We start from the raw sequence: 16,494 nt of genomic DNA, 5'->3' as shown, positions 1-16,494 counted from the left end.
GTAGACCAGGCTGGCCTCGAACTCAGAAATCTGCCTGCCTCTGCCTCCCAAGTGCTGGGATTAAGGGCATGTACTACCACTGCCTGGTGAGTTTTTGTTTTTTCAATCCTCATTTTATTCATGTTTATTGATTATTATCTTTAAGTCACTGCTATCAAATTACTATTGTGATTAATTCCATATAATGCAAACTTCACTTTTAGTAAAAGTGGAGTTGTTGTTTACCAGGCAGTCCACTAGAGATAGAATAAGATACCTTGAAAGAACTGACATCTGTTATGCCCACTAAGGATATTTGAATAATTCTTCTCATAGTTTTATTTAACATAAAGTTATCTGATTAGTTAAAAGTATTAGGTATAAATGTCTTTCTCTTTTTCCTTGGCAAACTAAACAAGAATGAAAGCTTCCTTTAACTCAGTTTGTGTCAATCAATGCTGTATTATTATCTTTACTAAACATTTAATTAAATCTCTGTGTGCCCATTACTTAGTGTTAATGATTGTCATCATCTTGCCAATCTTGTATGTAAATGAGCATTAGAAATTCATAACAGAAATTATACCTAATTTTCTTTTCGTGTGGTATTGAACCCAGGGCTTCACTTATCCTTGGCGAATACTGTACCAGTGAGCTAAATCTCGTGCCACCCTTACTGCTTTCTGAGCGCATTAGTGTTGACAACATGTACACATTGTTTTGTGCAGCTGTTTTTTGAGATTTCTTCCTCTTTTGTTTTAAAGAGGGACATGGCATTAAAAAATAAAAGATTGATTTTCTTTGTATTGGTATTTTTCCTTGATGTATATATGTGACCACTGTTGTACAGTGCCACAGTGCCCGAACAGGGCATTGATTCTGGACTGGAGACATAGATCAGTGTGAGGTACAGTGTGAATGCTGGGAACTGAACTCTGGAAGAGTAGCCCATGGCATTCTTATCCAAGGAGCCCTCTCTCCAGCCCACTTCTTTCATCTTGGAAAGCTAAAACTGGGTACACTTTTACTCGTTATTTTTTGCTATTAAAATGTTACAAAGCAAATCATGGCATCAACTCATTTTTGAACAGGCAAGGACTTAAAATCCCTATAATATGATAGGATAACATCAATAGGATAAATAATAGTAATATAACTTAGTATTCAGTCCGCAGTTTTATCCAGTTGTCTAAAATCTGCTCTCTCACAGTGGCTGTTTGAAGCAGAATCCAGTTAAGCTTGACTAATTGCATTTAATTGATATGTGGGACAGCAGAAAATCTGAGAGTCTGGGTAAATGTTATGAGAAAAAACTGAAAAAAAATCTTTCATATTTTTAACATTGAAGAAGATTCAAAAACAGCTTCACACACTTTGAGTCATGTATTTGGATTCATCTATGCAGCTATTGAAGTTTTATACTCCATGCTTATTTTAGGAAAAAAAAAATGAGAACATCCTTTGTCTGTTTTTTTTTGTTTGTTTTTTTTTTTTTTTTTAATGTAGTTTTGGAGCTTCAAGGAAACCATTGTTACAAAGAGTTTGCTTAAGAACAGTGATGTTGGAGGCAGCAAAGGCTTTGATTTTCCATTGCAGCACCAGTACCTGTCTGCCCATCTGGGTCGCCTTCAGATGTGTCCACGCAGGCCATAGCATCCTTGTAGGCAGCAGCCTGAGGATCCCACAAGGCTCTGAGTTCAGTGTGCACATGCCTCTGTGGTGTCTGTCACCTGGTGCGCCTTGACAGACGTGCCTCTGTCTCCCTAAGGCAAACTGCCTTAGTGGTTTCCTTACTTTCACTGCCCTCTGTGTAGTGAGATAGCTCCACCCTTCTGAATACTTATCGAAGAAGGGCATTTCTGCTTTCTTGAAAGAAAATGTATTTGTGCATGAAAATATATATTTCAAATATATTTACAAGTGCTCTAAAGCTCGCCAGTTAAGAGGAGGAATTTTAGGAGTTGTTTCTGTGATTTTCTGACTTGCTTAGGATTAAAAGAGGTATTTCTGAAATTAGTACCACTGTAGAAATATGTGAATTACACAGTTTACTATCTTGTGCAGTTAGATTAAAAAGGTAAAAAGAAATATAAGATTAACTTAATATATTAATAAATATATGTAAATTAATATATTATATATAAATATATAAATAAATATATTTAATTTAATAATATATTTTATTTAACCCAGTATATCAAAATATTATAAGTTCAAAATTTACATTCTTTTAAAAACTAAGTCATTGACACCTCACTGTGTATTACACAGTTAGAACATTGTTCAAGTCAGACTAGCCACAGCTCAGTGCTCAATCTCCCTTATTGCCATAGTGGACAGTAGAACTTGGGCTATCATTTCTAGTTAATGAAAATACTGTGTTTTTGCATGAGTGAAATAGTAGATCAATAAAAGAGGACTGAGACTAATTCTAAAGTAACAAATGGAGACTACCTGGTTACAGAGTTGCTAACACAGCTAAAGCTCTAGCATTGAATCCAGACCATAGTGTCACACAGTGTTGAAGTGCTGAGGTTTTGGGCTATGTGCCCTGTCCTCCTGGCCACTCATTTGGACAGTTTTTCCCAGCTGTGCTCTGTGAGCTCCAGGGCTGGTGGGCAGGTGAGAGATGGGGTGAGCTGAGGCTCAGCAACGGAGCACAGCCATTTTCTCCTCCTACCTTCAACCAATCTCTACATTTACTTGTTGTGCAGAGGGTTCTGTATAAGATTTCTTCTGCCAATTACATGCAGAGTGGTTAGCGTTGACCCTGTCCTGAATCTTCTTTCACATGCCATTCTAGGGATCTGGTAGAAAACAAATTACCTCTACTCTGAGGCCTTGAACTCTAATTTACACAAAATTATTTGTCTGTGTCTTTGCCTCTCCCTTTTTGTTTCCTTTTTTTTTTTTTGCATCTCTGTGTCACCATATTGTAAGGCGAAAGAGTTTGGGCCTCAGTTATGTACAGCAGATTCTTTAAATCTGTCGCAGATGGATTCCACAGAGATGTTTCTGCTTGAATTTCTAAAATGCAAGTGGGTGCCTTTCCTTTAAGAGAGGTTTAAAATAAGGGAAGTTGGGCTGGTGAGACGGCTCAGTGGTTAAGAGCGCCGACTGCTCTTCTGAAGGTCCGGAGTTCAAATCCCAGCAACCACATGGTGGCTCACAACCATCCATAACGAAATCTGATGCCCTCTTCTGGAGTGTCTGAAGACAGCTACAGTGTACTTACATATAATAAATAAATAAATCTTTTTTTTTTTAAAAGAACAATGTAAAAACTAACATTATTAAAAATAAAAGAGGGAAGTTTAACTTTACAAATGATTTATGTCCATTTTTAATGTATAGATAAGAAACCAGTCTGGATACTGAATTAAAACTTGAAAAAAACCAGAATGTGAGAAGCCAAAAACACTTCAACTGGCATGCAGAGCCAAAAGGTTAGACACTGTACTCCACGGTTCCTGAGACAGTTGCTGAAGTGGCTTTATTTGAATAGACTTCAGTAGGATATGCCACTAAAAGAAAATATCTAAAACCTGCTGATAGCCCAGCCTTCCTAGGAGTGAATCTTTTCTTTCCTCAATGAATACAATTATTGATCATTCTTCTATCAACTCTTTTTTCCCTATATGTTTTTAGGCTCAGCTTGCCAACCGGAAACAGAAATTAGAGTCCGTGGAACTGTCTAGCCAGTCAGAAATTCAGCACCTGAACAGTAAGCTTGAGCGGGCTAAGGACACCATCTGTGCCAATGAGCTGGAAATAGAGCGCCTTAACATAAGGGTCAACGACCTGATGGGCACCAATATGACTATCCTGCAGGACCGTCGGCAGAAGGAGGAGAAACTGAGGGAATCTGAGAAGTTACTACAGGTGTGTGTTAGAATGCATGCCCTAGGACTAGGTCCTGGATGCCCAGCTTCCTCCTTGGGCTGAGGCTGGTGGCTCAGCTCCTGATAGCTGTATTCATACTGTCCTTGTCATAAAACTTACAGTCAGCCTTCCTGGTTGCTTTTCTCATGAAGTAGAAGCATTGCAATGTTATTTGACTTTTTTTTTCTGGAGTATTTTGCAGTCTCTGCAGGAAAAAGTGAGAACTAAAAGGAAAGTTGTAATAATATCTGTCTTTTTTCTTGAGTGTTTTGCAGGCTCTGCAGGAAGAACAGAAAGAGTTGAAGGCAAGTCTTCAATCTCAAGAAACCTTCATCCTTGAGGCAAAAATGCAGGAGAAACTGCAAATGAAATTAAAGGCAGTTGGCACTCAGCAGTCCGTAGAAAGGTCTGTTTGAACCATAAATGTTAGTCTGCTGGTCTGTTTGACAGTTTGGCATTGAATGCTGATTTTAATATCGAATATTTTCATTTCTGTGTTTGATCATCTTGTCTTATTTGACTTTAATTTATGAGTTAGATTTTTATTGTCTTAAAATTTGTATGGATGGTTTTGTCTCCTTTTCATTTAAGTTTCTCAGATTCTGAGGATCATAAGGTTGGAAACTCCTTATCTCTCTTTGTTGAGACTTGGAGGGCCTCCCTGCCTTAGAAGACTGGGGTAGGGTGGAAAGTAGTCGCTTGCTGTCAGTGACAGCCTGCCACTTAGCTAGCCCTTTGGGAACTGACTTTATTATTCTTATTATTATTGTATTATTATTACTACTACTACTACGTTTTGAAATAGGATTTTATGCATTATCCCAGGCTACCTTCAAAATTACTCTGCAGTTGAGGATGGCCTTGAACTCCTGATCCTCCTGCCTTTGCCTCCTAAGTGCTGGGATTAGCAATGTTGTGACCCCACCCTGTCTCAGGGCTTCCTGTATGCCCTGGGAGTTCTCTACCAACTAAGCTATAAATCTCCGGCCCTGGGCTATTGCTAGGGCAGGGTTATAGTAAAAAATAATAGAGTAAATGAGCTTCCTTTTGTGTAAGTCAGGTATGCTTCTGTTCTTGCCAGACTGTCTTGTAAAGTTTTTCTGATAGAAGGATTCGAGTGTCAACAAAATGGTTTTGCTGTTTTATGCGACTTTTCCCCTTGAAACACATCCCAAATCCTAGTAAAGATTAAATTGCTGCTGACCCTGGATTGTTCTCCAGGTATCCCCCTCCTCCCGAAAGCAGACTACAGACTGACCAGCTCTAAGGAGCTTAGTTAAAAGAATAGTTGGGACAGCAGCCTGGCTTGCATTGTCTGTTTGCCGGGATAAGAGAGAGACCTGTTTCCTCCTCCTTCTGTTCTTAGGCCTCTGGAGGACTGTCAGAAGGAAAGGAAGTATAGCTCTCCAGGGCATGGAGTCTTGGATAATGTGCTCTCCCAGCTGGACTTCAGCCACAGCAGTGAAGAACTCCTGCAGGCAGAGGTGACGCGTCTTGAAGGCAGGTAGATAATTAGCTACACATTGAAAATGTGAAGTTGTTAGGATGAACTTTGATTCTCACATTGATTGAGTCAAACAGTGCATTGGTGAAATGAAGTTGTTTTTTTCTCTAGCATTCACAAATGGCCTCACTCCCTAGTTCATTGAAAATACAGAAGACACTGTCCTAACCTTCTGCCAGTTGGCCTGCATCTGAGCCTGTGCTCTGGATGTGTCTGAGGCTGACTTGCTCCTGCTGTGACGTCCTCTTTAGGGCTTTCTTCAGAGTGGTTTATATGGACAGAAAGTATTCTGGGAGCTTTTTCCATTTTGAAAACAATTAAACCCCTTTAAACCATCAGAATGTTTCCTCTTTCTCTGTTCTTCAGAGTCAAAATCTTTTTTAAAAAAATTATTTATTTATCTTTATTTATATGAATACACTGTAGTTGTCTTCAGACACACACCAGAAGTGTGTGTATTGGATCCCATTACAGGTGGTTGTGAGCCACCATGTGGTTGCTGGGAATCGTACTCCTGACCTTTGGAAGAGCAGACAGTGCTCTTAACCACTGAGCCATCTCACCAGCCCTAGAATCAAATTCTTGAAGATTTGTGTATTCTGATAATTCCCACTTCACCCTTTACCTTTTAGGCCCCATTCAGTTCAGCTTTCTTCTGTACTCCCTCACTGAAACTGTTCTTGGAGAAGACACAGTGGGCATGTCTTTCTTCCTTCATTCTCGTTTATGGTGTGATTTAGATTTTCTTGGCTTTGAATTGAATGCTAGCTAATGACAAAAACTATAGTATTTGGTGGCATAGTATATTCTAGCATAGCATGCATAGCATGGCATGTGTGATAGGTAGTGCTTTTTATTTTATTTTATTTTTTGCCATAGTTACAAACTTTATTTTGCTTGTCACATTTGTAAACTTTTTTATTGGGAAGAGTTTGATATTTTGCTTTAAACTCATTATAATTGCTTGTATACTAATTTTTTTTGGTGTGGGTAAAAGATAAAGTATTTGCATAAGCTCTTTGCCTTTAGGCAAACATAACAAGAAGTGCCGCTTTACACTTTCTAGCTTGTCTTGATACATTGTATCCTTTGGTTTTCATGTTGCTGCTGTGGACAGCACTACTCCTCAGTGTGCTCTGCTTTGTGCAGCCCTCTGCTGTAGGCCTTTTAGAGTGCGTGGGGCACTCGTGATCACTACTGAGGTGTGTGTATATGCTTTAGACTGAGCTAAATAAAACTTACTATTATTACTACTATTACTAGTATTGTTATCATTTGTTTTTTTTGAGACAGTTTTTTTTCTGGGTAGCCTTAGCTGTCCTAGAACTGCTTTATGTAGACCATGGTGGTCTCGAGCTTAGAGATTGGCCTGCCTTTGCCTCCCAAATGCTGGGATTAAAGGTGTACTCCACCCACCATGAGTGTTAAATAAAGATTATTAGTCTTTTGATATTGGAACAAAAAAATTTATGTTTTTAATCATAGTTGTCATTTCCCCCTCCCCCGACCTCCAATCTTCATGGACTTCTTGTCAGGCTCAGAAGTTGTGCCTCTGGGTTTGACCTCCAGCACTACACTGACCACCTTAGCCCCTCAGGTCCTGCTTTTTCCATGCATGGCTAGGACAATGTGATCTCTGATTTTACTCCTCTGTTAGTCTCAGTGTTTAGCACATTGTAACCATATACTAGTATTAAATAGGCAAATATAAATTCTAGAATTTCTGGAAATAAAATTAGAATGAATAAATAACAGTATTCAGTAAGAATGGCTTCAGTTTTTTTCTTTGAAAAATCTAGTGGACAAAAAGACTGTTCTAAACAGTGTGGTGTTTAGTTTGAATAGCACCTAAAACAGGAAGGGCGGGGCTTTTGTTTTACTACAAAGATGATATCTATTTTATTTTATTTTTGTTTCATGTGCATTGGTGTTTTGCCTCCATGTATATCTGTGTGAGGGTATCAGAAACCCTGGAACTGGAGTTAGAGACAGTTGTGAGCTGCCATGTGGGTGCTGGGAATTGAAGCTGGGTCCTCTGGAGGAGACACCACTGCTCTTCACTGCTGAGCCATCTCTCCAGCTCCCAAAGATGATATTTTTGAATAATAACTTATCTGGCAAATTTGCCATGTTTGTGAAATAATATAGTATAATATTAATAATATAATTTGTAGAATAATTTAGAAGTATATGCTGTAGCAGGTAAGGGCTAATGGCTAAGTTTGGCAGGCATAAGAAGTAAAATATTTTAACCATAGTTTTCAGTTTTAGAGATAAAATATTCATTTTAAAGGACTTAGGGAAATTAAATGAGCATATTTAAAGTAGACAACTTCTAGAAAAATTTGCCTTCAAGTTATAAAAATTGAATTATTTAAGGTGAACAGGGGAGTAAGGACTGGAGTGACTGTAATTAGGTCAGTGCCAGTTTGGTTCCTGAGAAGCTAATGGCCATCGTGGGCTAGGGGAAGGAGGTGCTTTGTGGTGAAGGGACGATTGCATTGCTACAAAGAGGCAGAGCACTGGAGTGAGAGGCATGCTGCCTCCATGGTGCTAAGTGTCAGAAAGATTGGCTCTTGAGTAAGAACAATGAGTTGGGGACTCTTTAAAGAGTTCTTGTGGTTCTGTATAGTGTGGAGTGTGTGTCTGTGTGTTGCTAAGAGTGATGAAATGTGAGTCTGTTGTGACAGTTCTTGGTGGCTTTCCCTCTCTTATAGAGCTAGAGAAAACCCATACAGCTAGAGCAAAACTGTTAGTAAAATAGCTGGTGTCTTTATAATTCTGTAGCCAGTAAAGTTTAAATCAGGGGGCGGGAGTGGAGGAAAACATGGAAGACAAAACTACCTCAGAGTTGAGATGGGTTTGCTGCATCTAGTGATAGGGGAATTACAAATGACTTTTCATGAGGGGTATGAGGTTTAAGGTGTTAGTAGGAGGTATCTTGGGCATCAAGAGGGTACACTTAGATAATCCATCTGATGGGTTTCAGGAATTTTATTTATATATGGTTGTATTTCTGCCATACAGTTTAGAATCTGTGAGTGCAACATGCAAACAGCTGAGCCAAGAACTAATGGAAAAATATGAAGAGCTGAAGAGGATGGAAGGGCATAATAATGAGTACCGGACAGAGATAAAGAAGGTGAGAGCCTCCGTCAGAGCCTGGGCTCAGAGCTGGACAGGAGGTGCTCAGTGAGGGAAATCTGTTGGATGGTCAGTGGAAGAGTTTGCTGGAACTCAGTGGGAGAAGGAGGGATACGAGAGGACGATAGGGATGGATGATCAAAGTACACTGTGCATGTGTGGGAAATTGGGAAATATGTTCATGCTGATTTCTAAACAATTATATTGTTTATTAAAAAAGACATTGTATTACCTGTAATTTTCTTATTGGCTTCCTTTGTGCTATGAAGTAGTTAATATCCTCATTGGCTGTTGGTACTCTAGAGACTGTTTTTAAGGGGTCCTGTCCCCAGTGTGCTGGTACACTCTAATCCTGGCTTTGGGAGGTGTAGACAGGAGATCAGAGCCAGCCTGGGTTAGATGAGACTGTCTCAAAATACCAAAAATAAATTAATTTTTTTTAGAGGCTTTATTTGGAGGATTAGTCTTGTTATATAGCCCAGGTTGGCCTTAAACTCATAATCTTCTGGTCTTTTGAATTCTAAATATTGAGATTAGAGGCATCTGTTACCATACTTGTCTTAATTTGTGTTTTTCATTACTTTGAGATTATTGCTAGTTCCTGTGCATGTGTGTGTATGGTGCACACATGCATGTGTATGTAGAACCCAGAAGTAGATATTAAGTAGCTGCTTATTGCTCTCTCCTCACACACTCACCTGCCTCAGCGGCTGTAACTGAACTCAGTATTCATTGGCTGACTAGCTTTGCTGGCCATTGAGCTGCAGAATCAACCTTTATCTGCTGTCCCTCTCCCCATGCTGAGATTATAGATGTATACAACCTTCCAAGATGAATTTTATGTGGGGGCTAGGAGTCTAGACTAAGTCCTCTGCTCCTGCTGCAGATATGTTATAGACTGAGCTGCCTTCCTCAAAGGCTCTTGCCCCTTTCTACCTCTTATCTTTCTGTTAGTTCTCTCCTGAGAAACAGAAAACTAGATAAAGAAACAAACAAAAACCCAAAACAAACAAACAAATTTTAATTTGTAGCTGTGAAAAGAATGAAAGTCTTAGAGACTACATAAATTAGACGTAGACTTTGCCATTGACCCCAGTGTTTGAGTAACACATGTTTTTCTGAGACCTAATGCATGATTTTGAATTTAAATACCAGACTTTCACAGTAGTTATACAAGTTGATAACTTGTAATTGATGATTTTCTGTATATCTAATCTAGGAAAAATTTCATGTCTTAAAGTAAGATAGACATTACCTTATTTTATCAATTTTGTGTATATTTTTCTTCGTTAAATTCTGTACATTTTAAACATTTACTTGTCAGTTTCATACATGATTATATCATAGTCATCTCCAGTACCCTCTTTTATTCCCTTCTATGATCTCCCTTTCCTATCTTGTCTTCTTCCTTCTTTCTCTTTGTTTTTCTTTTAGGCCTACATTGTTTAGGGTTGCTTACATGAACGTTGGCAGGGAGTTATCTACTGGAGCAATTTACCAGTAACTACACTATTGAAGAAAATGACAACGCTGTCCTGGCAGCCATTAACCAGGTGTCTTTCTCTCTGAATACCTTGTTCTTTAGGGACATGCTAGGCAAGTGCTCGCTCTACCATTGAGCTACATCTCAAAACCTTGTTTGTTGAGAAGGGGTCTTCCTGTGAAGTTCAATCTGGCCTTGCAATCACTGGCTAGATCAGGCTGCTCTCAATCCTGGGGTCTTTCTGTCTCTGCCTCTACCTCCTAAGTGTCAGAGTTACTGCTGTGTAGATTTATATGCCTGAATCCTAAATACTTTCTCTGAACTTTTGGTGTTTTCTTTTGTGCCTCTCTATAGTTGAAGGAACAGATTCTGCAGGCTGATCAGACCTACAGTTCTGCCCTGGAAGGAATGAAGATGGAAATCTCCCAGCTAACTCGGGAGTTACACCAGCGAGATATCACTATTGCTTCTGCCAAGTGTTCCTCTTCAGACATGGAAAAGCAGCTGAAGGCAGAGATGCAGAAGGCAGAAGAAAAGGCTGTAGAGCATAAGGTAAAGCCCATCCAGAGCTCTCCACTTCATATTTGCCTGTTTGTTTTTAAAGAATGAATTTATTCAAGGAATAACTTCCGTATTTCAGTAGTAGACGCCTGCTTTGGGCTGGTTAGCAAGCAGGATAGTGAGGGTTGGTGGGGAGGTCAGAATGATACCGACAAGGAAAATGACTACCCTAGTGGAATGTGGGCAAGGTACTGGGAGCCAAGGAGTTGCATATCTAGAGATCTCTCTTCCTGCAAGAGGAGGATGAGTAAGCTGCAAGAGACCATGCAGAGCTAGGAAAACTGCAAGATGTGGCCTGAGCAGCGGGTGGGGGCCCACCATTCAAGGGAAATGGGGAATGGATGCGTTCTGGAGATACTTGGCTGCACGGTTGGCTAGGCTTTGTGTTTGATTAGACTACGGTAACAAAGAGGACGATAAGAAGCTATTACTGAGGGATGAAGCTTGAGTAGCCAAGTAATGCCCTGTAACAAGGCAGAAAATGGTTGTAGTGCTGTGGAAGATGATACATTTCTATGAAAGATGCCCATGATAGGGAAGCTAGCAGAGGAGACATTAGTTTGGCACATTTGGTTTCAGATAAAGCCTGAACTTTTATATGGAAAAATTGGTTAATTGGTTCTACGGAAATCCTGAAATTCAAGGGTTGGCCATTTAGTTGTGGAATTCCTGGATGAAGGTGGCATTTGAAATCCCTCTTCCCAGATACAGCAGTTATAGTGAAAAGGCACTAGAGTATGCCTAAGAGTGACTTGGCTCAAATTTAGCAGATTTCTCAGTTGGAGTGAAAGAGTGGGATGGAACTTTAAAAGAAGTAGCAGTGAAGGAGTTTCCCAGACTGTGCCTGCTGAGGAAGAAGGCCATGAAAGGAGGCAGGAATTTTTTCATCGAGGTAGTCTAGCAGAAAAGCTCAGCAGAGTGAGGACTGAAAATAAATGAATGCTTTATGCAAGCGCAGTCCCACATGGTGTTGGTGGCAGAAAGTTGATGAGAGCTGGAAGCAGGGTGTGTCTAAGATCTTCTGTCACTGAAACTTTGTGCCTTAGTCCCATTCATTACTGAGTGACATTTAATCACATGCATACTGCTTTGCCTACTAACACCTTTGACACTCTTAAAAAGTATATGTGGGGCCTGGGAGACGGCTGAGGGAGTGAGAGCCCTTTCTCTGCAAGCATAAGGATCTGAGTTGGGATTCCCAGAGCCTACATAGAAAGCCAGGCATGGCTTCATGGTCTGTTTATTAGCCTAGCATTGCAGGGGATGGGCACAGCAGAGATAGGTGAATTCTGAGAACTTGTTGACTCTGGTCTCTGCAAATAAACATGACAGGCACACTTGTGCTCTCATGTGTATGCAACACACACAACACCCTGTATCTACACACATTTTAAAAGTTTATCTATATGGATAGAGAATGTAGCCTGGACTAAGTAGACTAGAGAAAATGATGTGGAAAAGCTTTGTAAAATATATTTGATTTATGTGAGTCCCCCGATTTTCCTTTTGCAGGAGATTCTAAGTCAGCTGGAATCTCTCAAATTAGAAAATCATCGTCTTTCTGAAACAGTGATGAAGCTGGAACTGGGCTTGCATGAGGTACACACATCGACACTTAGCTTTTGTGTTTTTGAAGCCTTTAAACTGTTAATATTGATGCTAGAAGAAGGTAGAATTAACTAGTTTGAACAGTCCCTTAGGATACAGTCACAAATGAGGTCCAGGTGCCTCCTGCCAGAGGATGTTTTTGCTGGAGCAGTAGGATAGTTTCCTATTGTGTGTGACAAGATGCATATATAGTCTGTGTTCTCAGCAAGGGAAGTATCTGTAAAGTGCCAGCAGAGTGCTGGCAGTCATTGTGAAGTGGACACTGGGCGCTGCTTTTAGTGCTGGGCTGTTGTGCTCACAGTGTCTTTATTATAAAGCATGCCATCCTTGAAGTATTTTAGTTTTCATTTTATTATCATACATAGTTCATTTATTCTAGAACACTCAGTGCTAGATTGCACACAGGATAACTGATCACATGCTTGACTCTGAAGACATTATAGTAATTTAGTGGAGAATATGAGAAATACATATAAGCTACTGTGAAATCAGAACAGGATTGGCTAACAGACAGTGTGAAGTTCATATTGTAAAAGTCTTACAATTTAAAAAATGATGCATTTTTATTCTGACCCATCTTTTTTTGGTGTAGGTCAAAAGTCGGAAGATTGAATTCTTTTTTTCTGAACTTCCAGGGAGTATTCTGCTTCCAAAAAGATTCATAGTCACAAAAGGCACCCAGTTTGCTCCTAATAGTTCCAATTTCACAGTCATGGAGGCCGAGAGTGAAGACGCAAAAGGCTAGAAGAATACTTTATTTCAACTAGGAAAATGGGGGACTATTTTCATAATCTTTCAGATGGGCAAGATTCTCTAAGCATCATGAAGCCACAAAGGATTTTACAACATAAAAATGTAAAATTTCTGGATGGCAAAAGGCTCCATTAAAAAGACTGATAATAGAAGCCAAGTATGGCAGCTCATGCTTACAATCCCAGCTCTCGAGAGGCCGAGGCAGAAGGAGTGAGAGTTCAAGGCCAAACTGGACAAGAATAAAAATAACACCAGAGGGGCTGGGAGTGGAGCTTAGAGGGAGAACACTCGCCTAGCATGAGGCCCGGGGTTGACAGCACTAGTGCTTGAAAGAAAGGAGCAGTAACCTGTAAGTAGACACAGGCTAACAAAGTGTTAGCAAGTAAGAGTTCCTACAGAGGCGATAGGGAAAGAGACCCAGTTGGAAAAGGGCAAAGAACTAAGTAGATATTTAAATTCAAGTGAGCGAGGGAAGCTATTAAACTTCCCTAATAGCCAAAATTTTTAAAAATAAAATTTTCTTGCTAATAAGCTTGATAATAATTTAGAAAGTTAATATATGGCCTCTCTTGGCAAGTATTTTAACAGTAGACTCTCCCATGCATATAGAGATTGCCTTCAGTACAGTTGAGCCATGGACATGAAGCTTGTAAGTCCATACACCCCCAAGTCCTCCTGGTATTTCCACCTGTTACATTAATAGTCATATTCTTCACTGTCCTCCTGGTATTTCCACCTGTTACATTAATAGTCATATTCTTCACTGTCCTCCTGGTAGTTCCACCTGTTACATTAATAGTCATATTCTTCACTGTCCTCCTGGTAGTTCCACCTGGAAGATTAGTAGTCACATTCTTCAGTGTCCTCAGCAGTTTGCATCCCCAGAGAGCCCACCTTATGGGAGTAAAGGTTCAGAAATGGGCACACAGGTATTATGAAATAAACTGGTTACTTAAATGGTTGATTTGTGATTGTACTCTGAAATATGCTGTCATTTAAGATGGAAACATTCATTTAATTTTTCTGCCACTCCACACCCCTGTGATACTATAATGAAAAAAAAATTTTAAAGCACAAACTCACATGGATGGGAAAAAAAATAGAGGAGACAATAGCCAAACATTTAAAATATTTAATATAATTTTTTTTGTGTGCATGGTGGGTGATTGTGTACACGCATGTGTATGTACATGTGTGTATGTGTATGAATGTATGAAAGCTAGGGGTTGATATTGGGTGTCTTCCTTTATCATTCTCTGCCTTTTGTATTGAGGCAGGGTCTCTCACTTGGACCCTGAGCTTGCAAATTGGGCTAGTCTGGCTAGCCAGCTTGCTCCAGAGATCCTGTCTCCTTTTTCCAAGTATTAAGATTACTGGCAGTCTACCGTGTCTACTCGACCAGTATTTACATGAGTGTTACAGATCTGAGCTCTGGTCCTCTTGCACGGCAAGTACTTTACCAACTGAACCGTTTGCTCAATCCCATAGCTAAATATTTTAGAAAGTTTTATCAAGGAGGTGGAAGATGGATAGAGGTGGGGGCTGGGGCACATGGCTAACCAGCTGGCTGTCTTAATGACTAGATGGATGGCTAATAAGTGGCTGGATTAGTAGGTGAGTGGGTAAATGGATGAGCAGGTAGGTGAGTGAGTGAGAGTGTAGCCAACAAATGACTTTGTATGCCCTGATAAAGCCAATACCGAGCGAGTAGTAATTTGTGGACTAATCTGTTTACACTATAGTGTTCTTTAAAAATGTGTCATTTGTCAGTATTAGAGTGGCTCTCTGTTTACATTAAAGAACTGAGAGATTCCAGAGATGCTAAAGGCAGACTGCGCAGGGTTCTGTGGAGCTGAACTTCTCCTGAACCTTAGTGGGAGCGCTGATCCTCTTTCCCCACTGAGTACATACCTGCTCCCCAGTTGTCATGCTGCCCTTCCCGCTCAGGCACGGGGAGGAATTGTTAGTAAGCTAATAGCTCTCGGAGATTTCAGAAAGATGCACAGAAAAGACAAGTTTCTCTTCTTTTTAGGTATGTGCAAGGGGTCTCAACCCTCCCACCGCTGCGACCCTTCAGTGCAGTTCCTCATGTTGTAGTGACCCCAACCATACAATTATTTTTGTCACTACTTCATAACCATAATTTTGCTACTGATATTAATTGTAATCTAAATATTTTTGGAGATAGACATTTGCTAAAGGGGTCATGACCTGTAGGTTAAGGAATGCTGGTTTAATGATTTCAGACATCAAAGTTGTAAAAATCCTATCAGCTTTAGCTTTCTCTGGTTTCAGAGTTGCATACAGTATGAATATCTGTACAGATTATCAAAACATAATTATTAGGAAGTGCTTTTTGCATGTTACCACCCAGGAAGGTGAATTTACTTTTCCAAATTAATCTAATTATCTTAATGAAAGCAGCAGCTTTGATTAATGTTGGCCACTTTAAAGATGAGTCGTAGTTCATAGCATAGCCCTGCATTTTAGAAATAAAAAGGTGGGTAGGTAGTCGACAGTATAGCACATGTCCTGTGAATACACTTCTCTGAGATATTATAAAACATGGACAGCTACTGAATGATAGTGTAAATTCCTAGTTTACAGGTCTATTTACACACTTGTGAGTTGACAGGCAAATTATGTTTATCAGAACTCTATTGACTAGCTTACTTTCACAATTTTTCTTTACAGAAAATGAAATATGTTAAACTGTAAAGATCACCATAATTTTATAGAATGTTAATTAAATGAAAAAATTAGAAAAAGAAAGTAGATGTGTATTATCAAGAAATAAGATATATGATCAGAGAACTAAGACCAGTTCATGGTAAATTCCTGCCACATAATTGAGTCCTGCTTTTATGTTGCTAACTTCCTATCAAGCGACATGCCAAAAAGTATTTAAGATGGAAGGGTATTTATTTTAAAGTTACCACTTTTGGCCATAATTATCTTTAGACTCTTGTGTTTAAATTACTTTCTTTGAATTAGTTCTTTTAATTTCCTTCCACAGGTATTGTGTGTAAGGAGAGGGCTCCTCATTCTTCTTGATTTCCATGTCTGATTCTTGAAGCTTTCCTCTGCCTTGTTTCCATGCCTTGGATGCTTATGTACAGAGGGAGGCCATCCTGCCTTTAACTTTGTCCCTTCCTTCACTCTAGGCAGACTGATGCTTTTCCTGTGTTCATCTTAAGAGGGCTAAAGACAAATCTTTAGTTTCTCTAAGTAAAGCCATAGTTAAAACTAAAACAGAAAATACCTCAGCCAACACTGTTGTAGATTGATCATAATTACCCTTAAACATACTAGTGATTCTAGTGTTCTTTTTTTTATTAGGCAAAAGAGATTTCACTAGCAGACCTTCAGGAGAATTATATTGAGGCATTAAATAAATTAGTGTCTGAAAATCAACAACTACAGAAAGATTTGATGAGCACCAAATCTGAGCTGGAGCATGCTACTAACATGTGCAAAAAAAAAGATGTCGAGATCTTTAACCCAGCACACAGCAGAGCTGCCGGGTTCAAGAATGCAGAGCTTAAGTAAAGTTCCCTCCCTCCCTCCCTCCCTCCCTCCC

At 39.6% G+C, this 16,494-nt stretch overlaps 1 protein-coding gene across 7 annotated transcripts in view; it reads left to right on the top strand.

Annotated features, from left to right (window-relative positions):
* The window catches only part of Cep63 (centrosomal protein 63), a 40,355-nt gene that overhangs the window by 20,492 nt on the left and 3,369 nt on the right, over positions 1–16,494 (top strand). For 5 of the 7 annotated variants that reach the window (XM_021172027.2, XM_021172025.2, XM_021172023.2 and 2 more), the window contains 7 exons: positions 3,628–3,861; positions 4,137–4,267; positions 5,228–5,365; positions 8,393–8,507; positions 10,347–10,544; positions 12,066–12,152; positions 16,254–16,459. In XM_021172027.2, coding sequence (XP_021027686.1) covers positions 3,628–3,861; positions 4,137–4,267; positions 5,228–5,365; positions 8,393–8,507; positions 10,347–10,544; positions 12,066–12,152; positions 16,254–16,459 — 1,109 coding nt within the window. The remainder of the gene's footprint in view (positions 1–3,627; positions 3,862–4,136; positions 4,268–5,227; positions 5,366–8,392; positions 8,508–10,346; positions 10,545–12,065; positions 12,153–16,253; positions 16,460–16,494) is intronic. The other 2 variants (XM_021172028.2, XM_021172030.2) reach the window with 1 other exon arrangement.

Source organism: Mus caroli, chromosome 9 (assembly GCF_900094665.2).
Source record: "Mus caroli chromosome 9, CAROLI_EIJ_v1.1, whole genome shotgun sequence".
In the NCBI taxonomy this organism is placed as follows: Eukaryota; Metazoa; Chordata; class Mammalia; order Rodentia; family Muridae; genus Mus; species Mus caroli.
The sequence above is the reverse complement of the archived record's forward strand: the minus strand, read 5'-3'. Positions and strand labels throughout refer to the sequence as shown.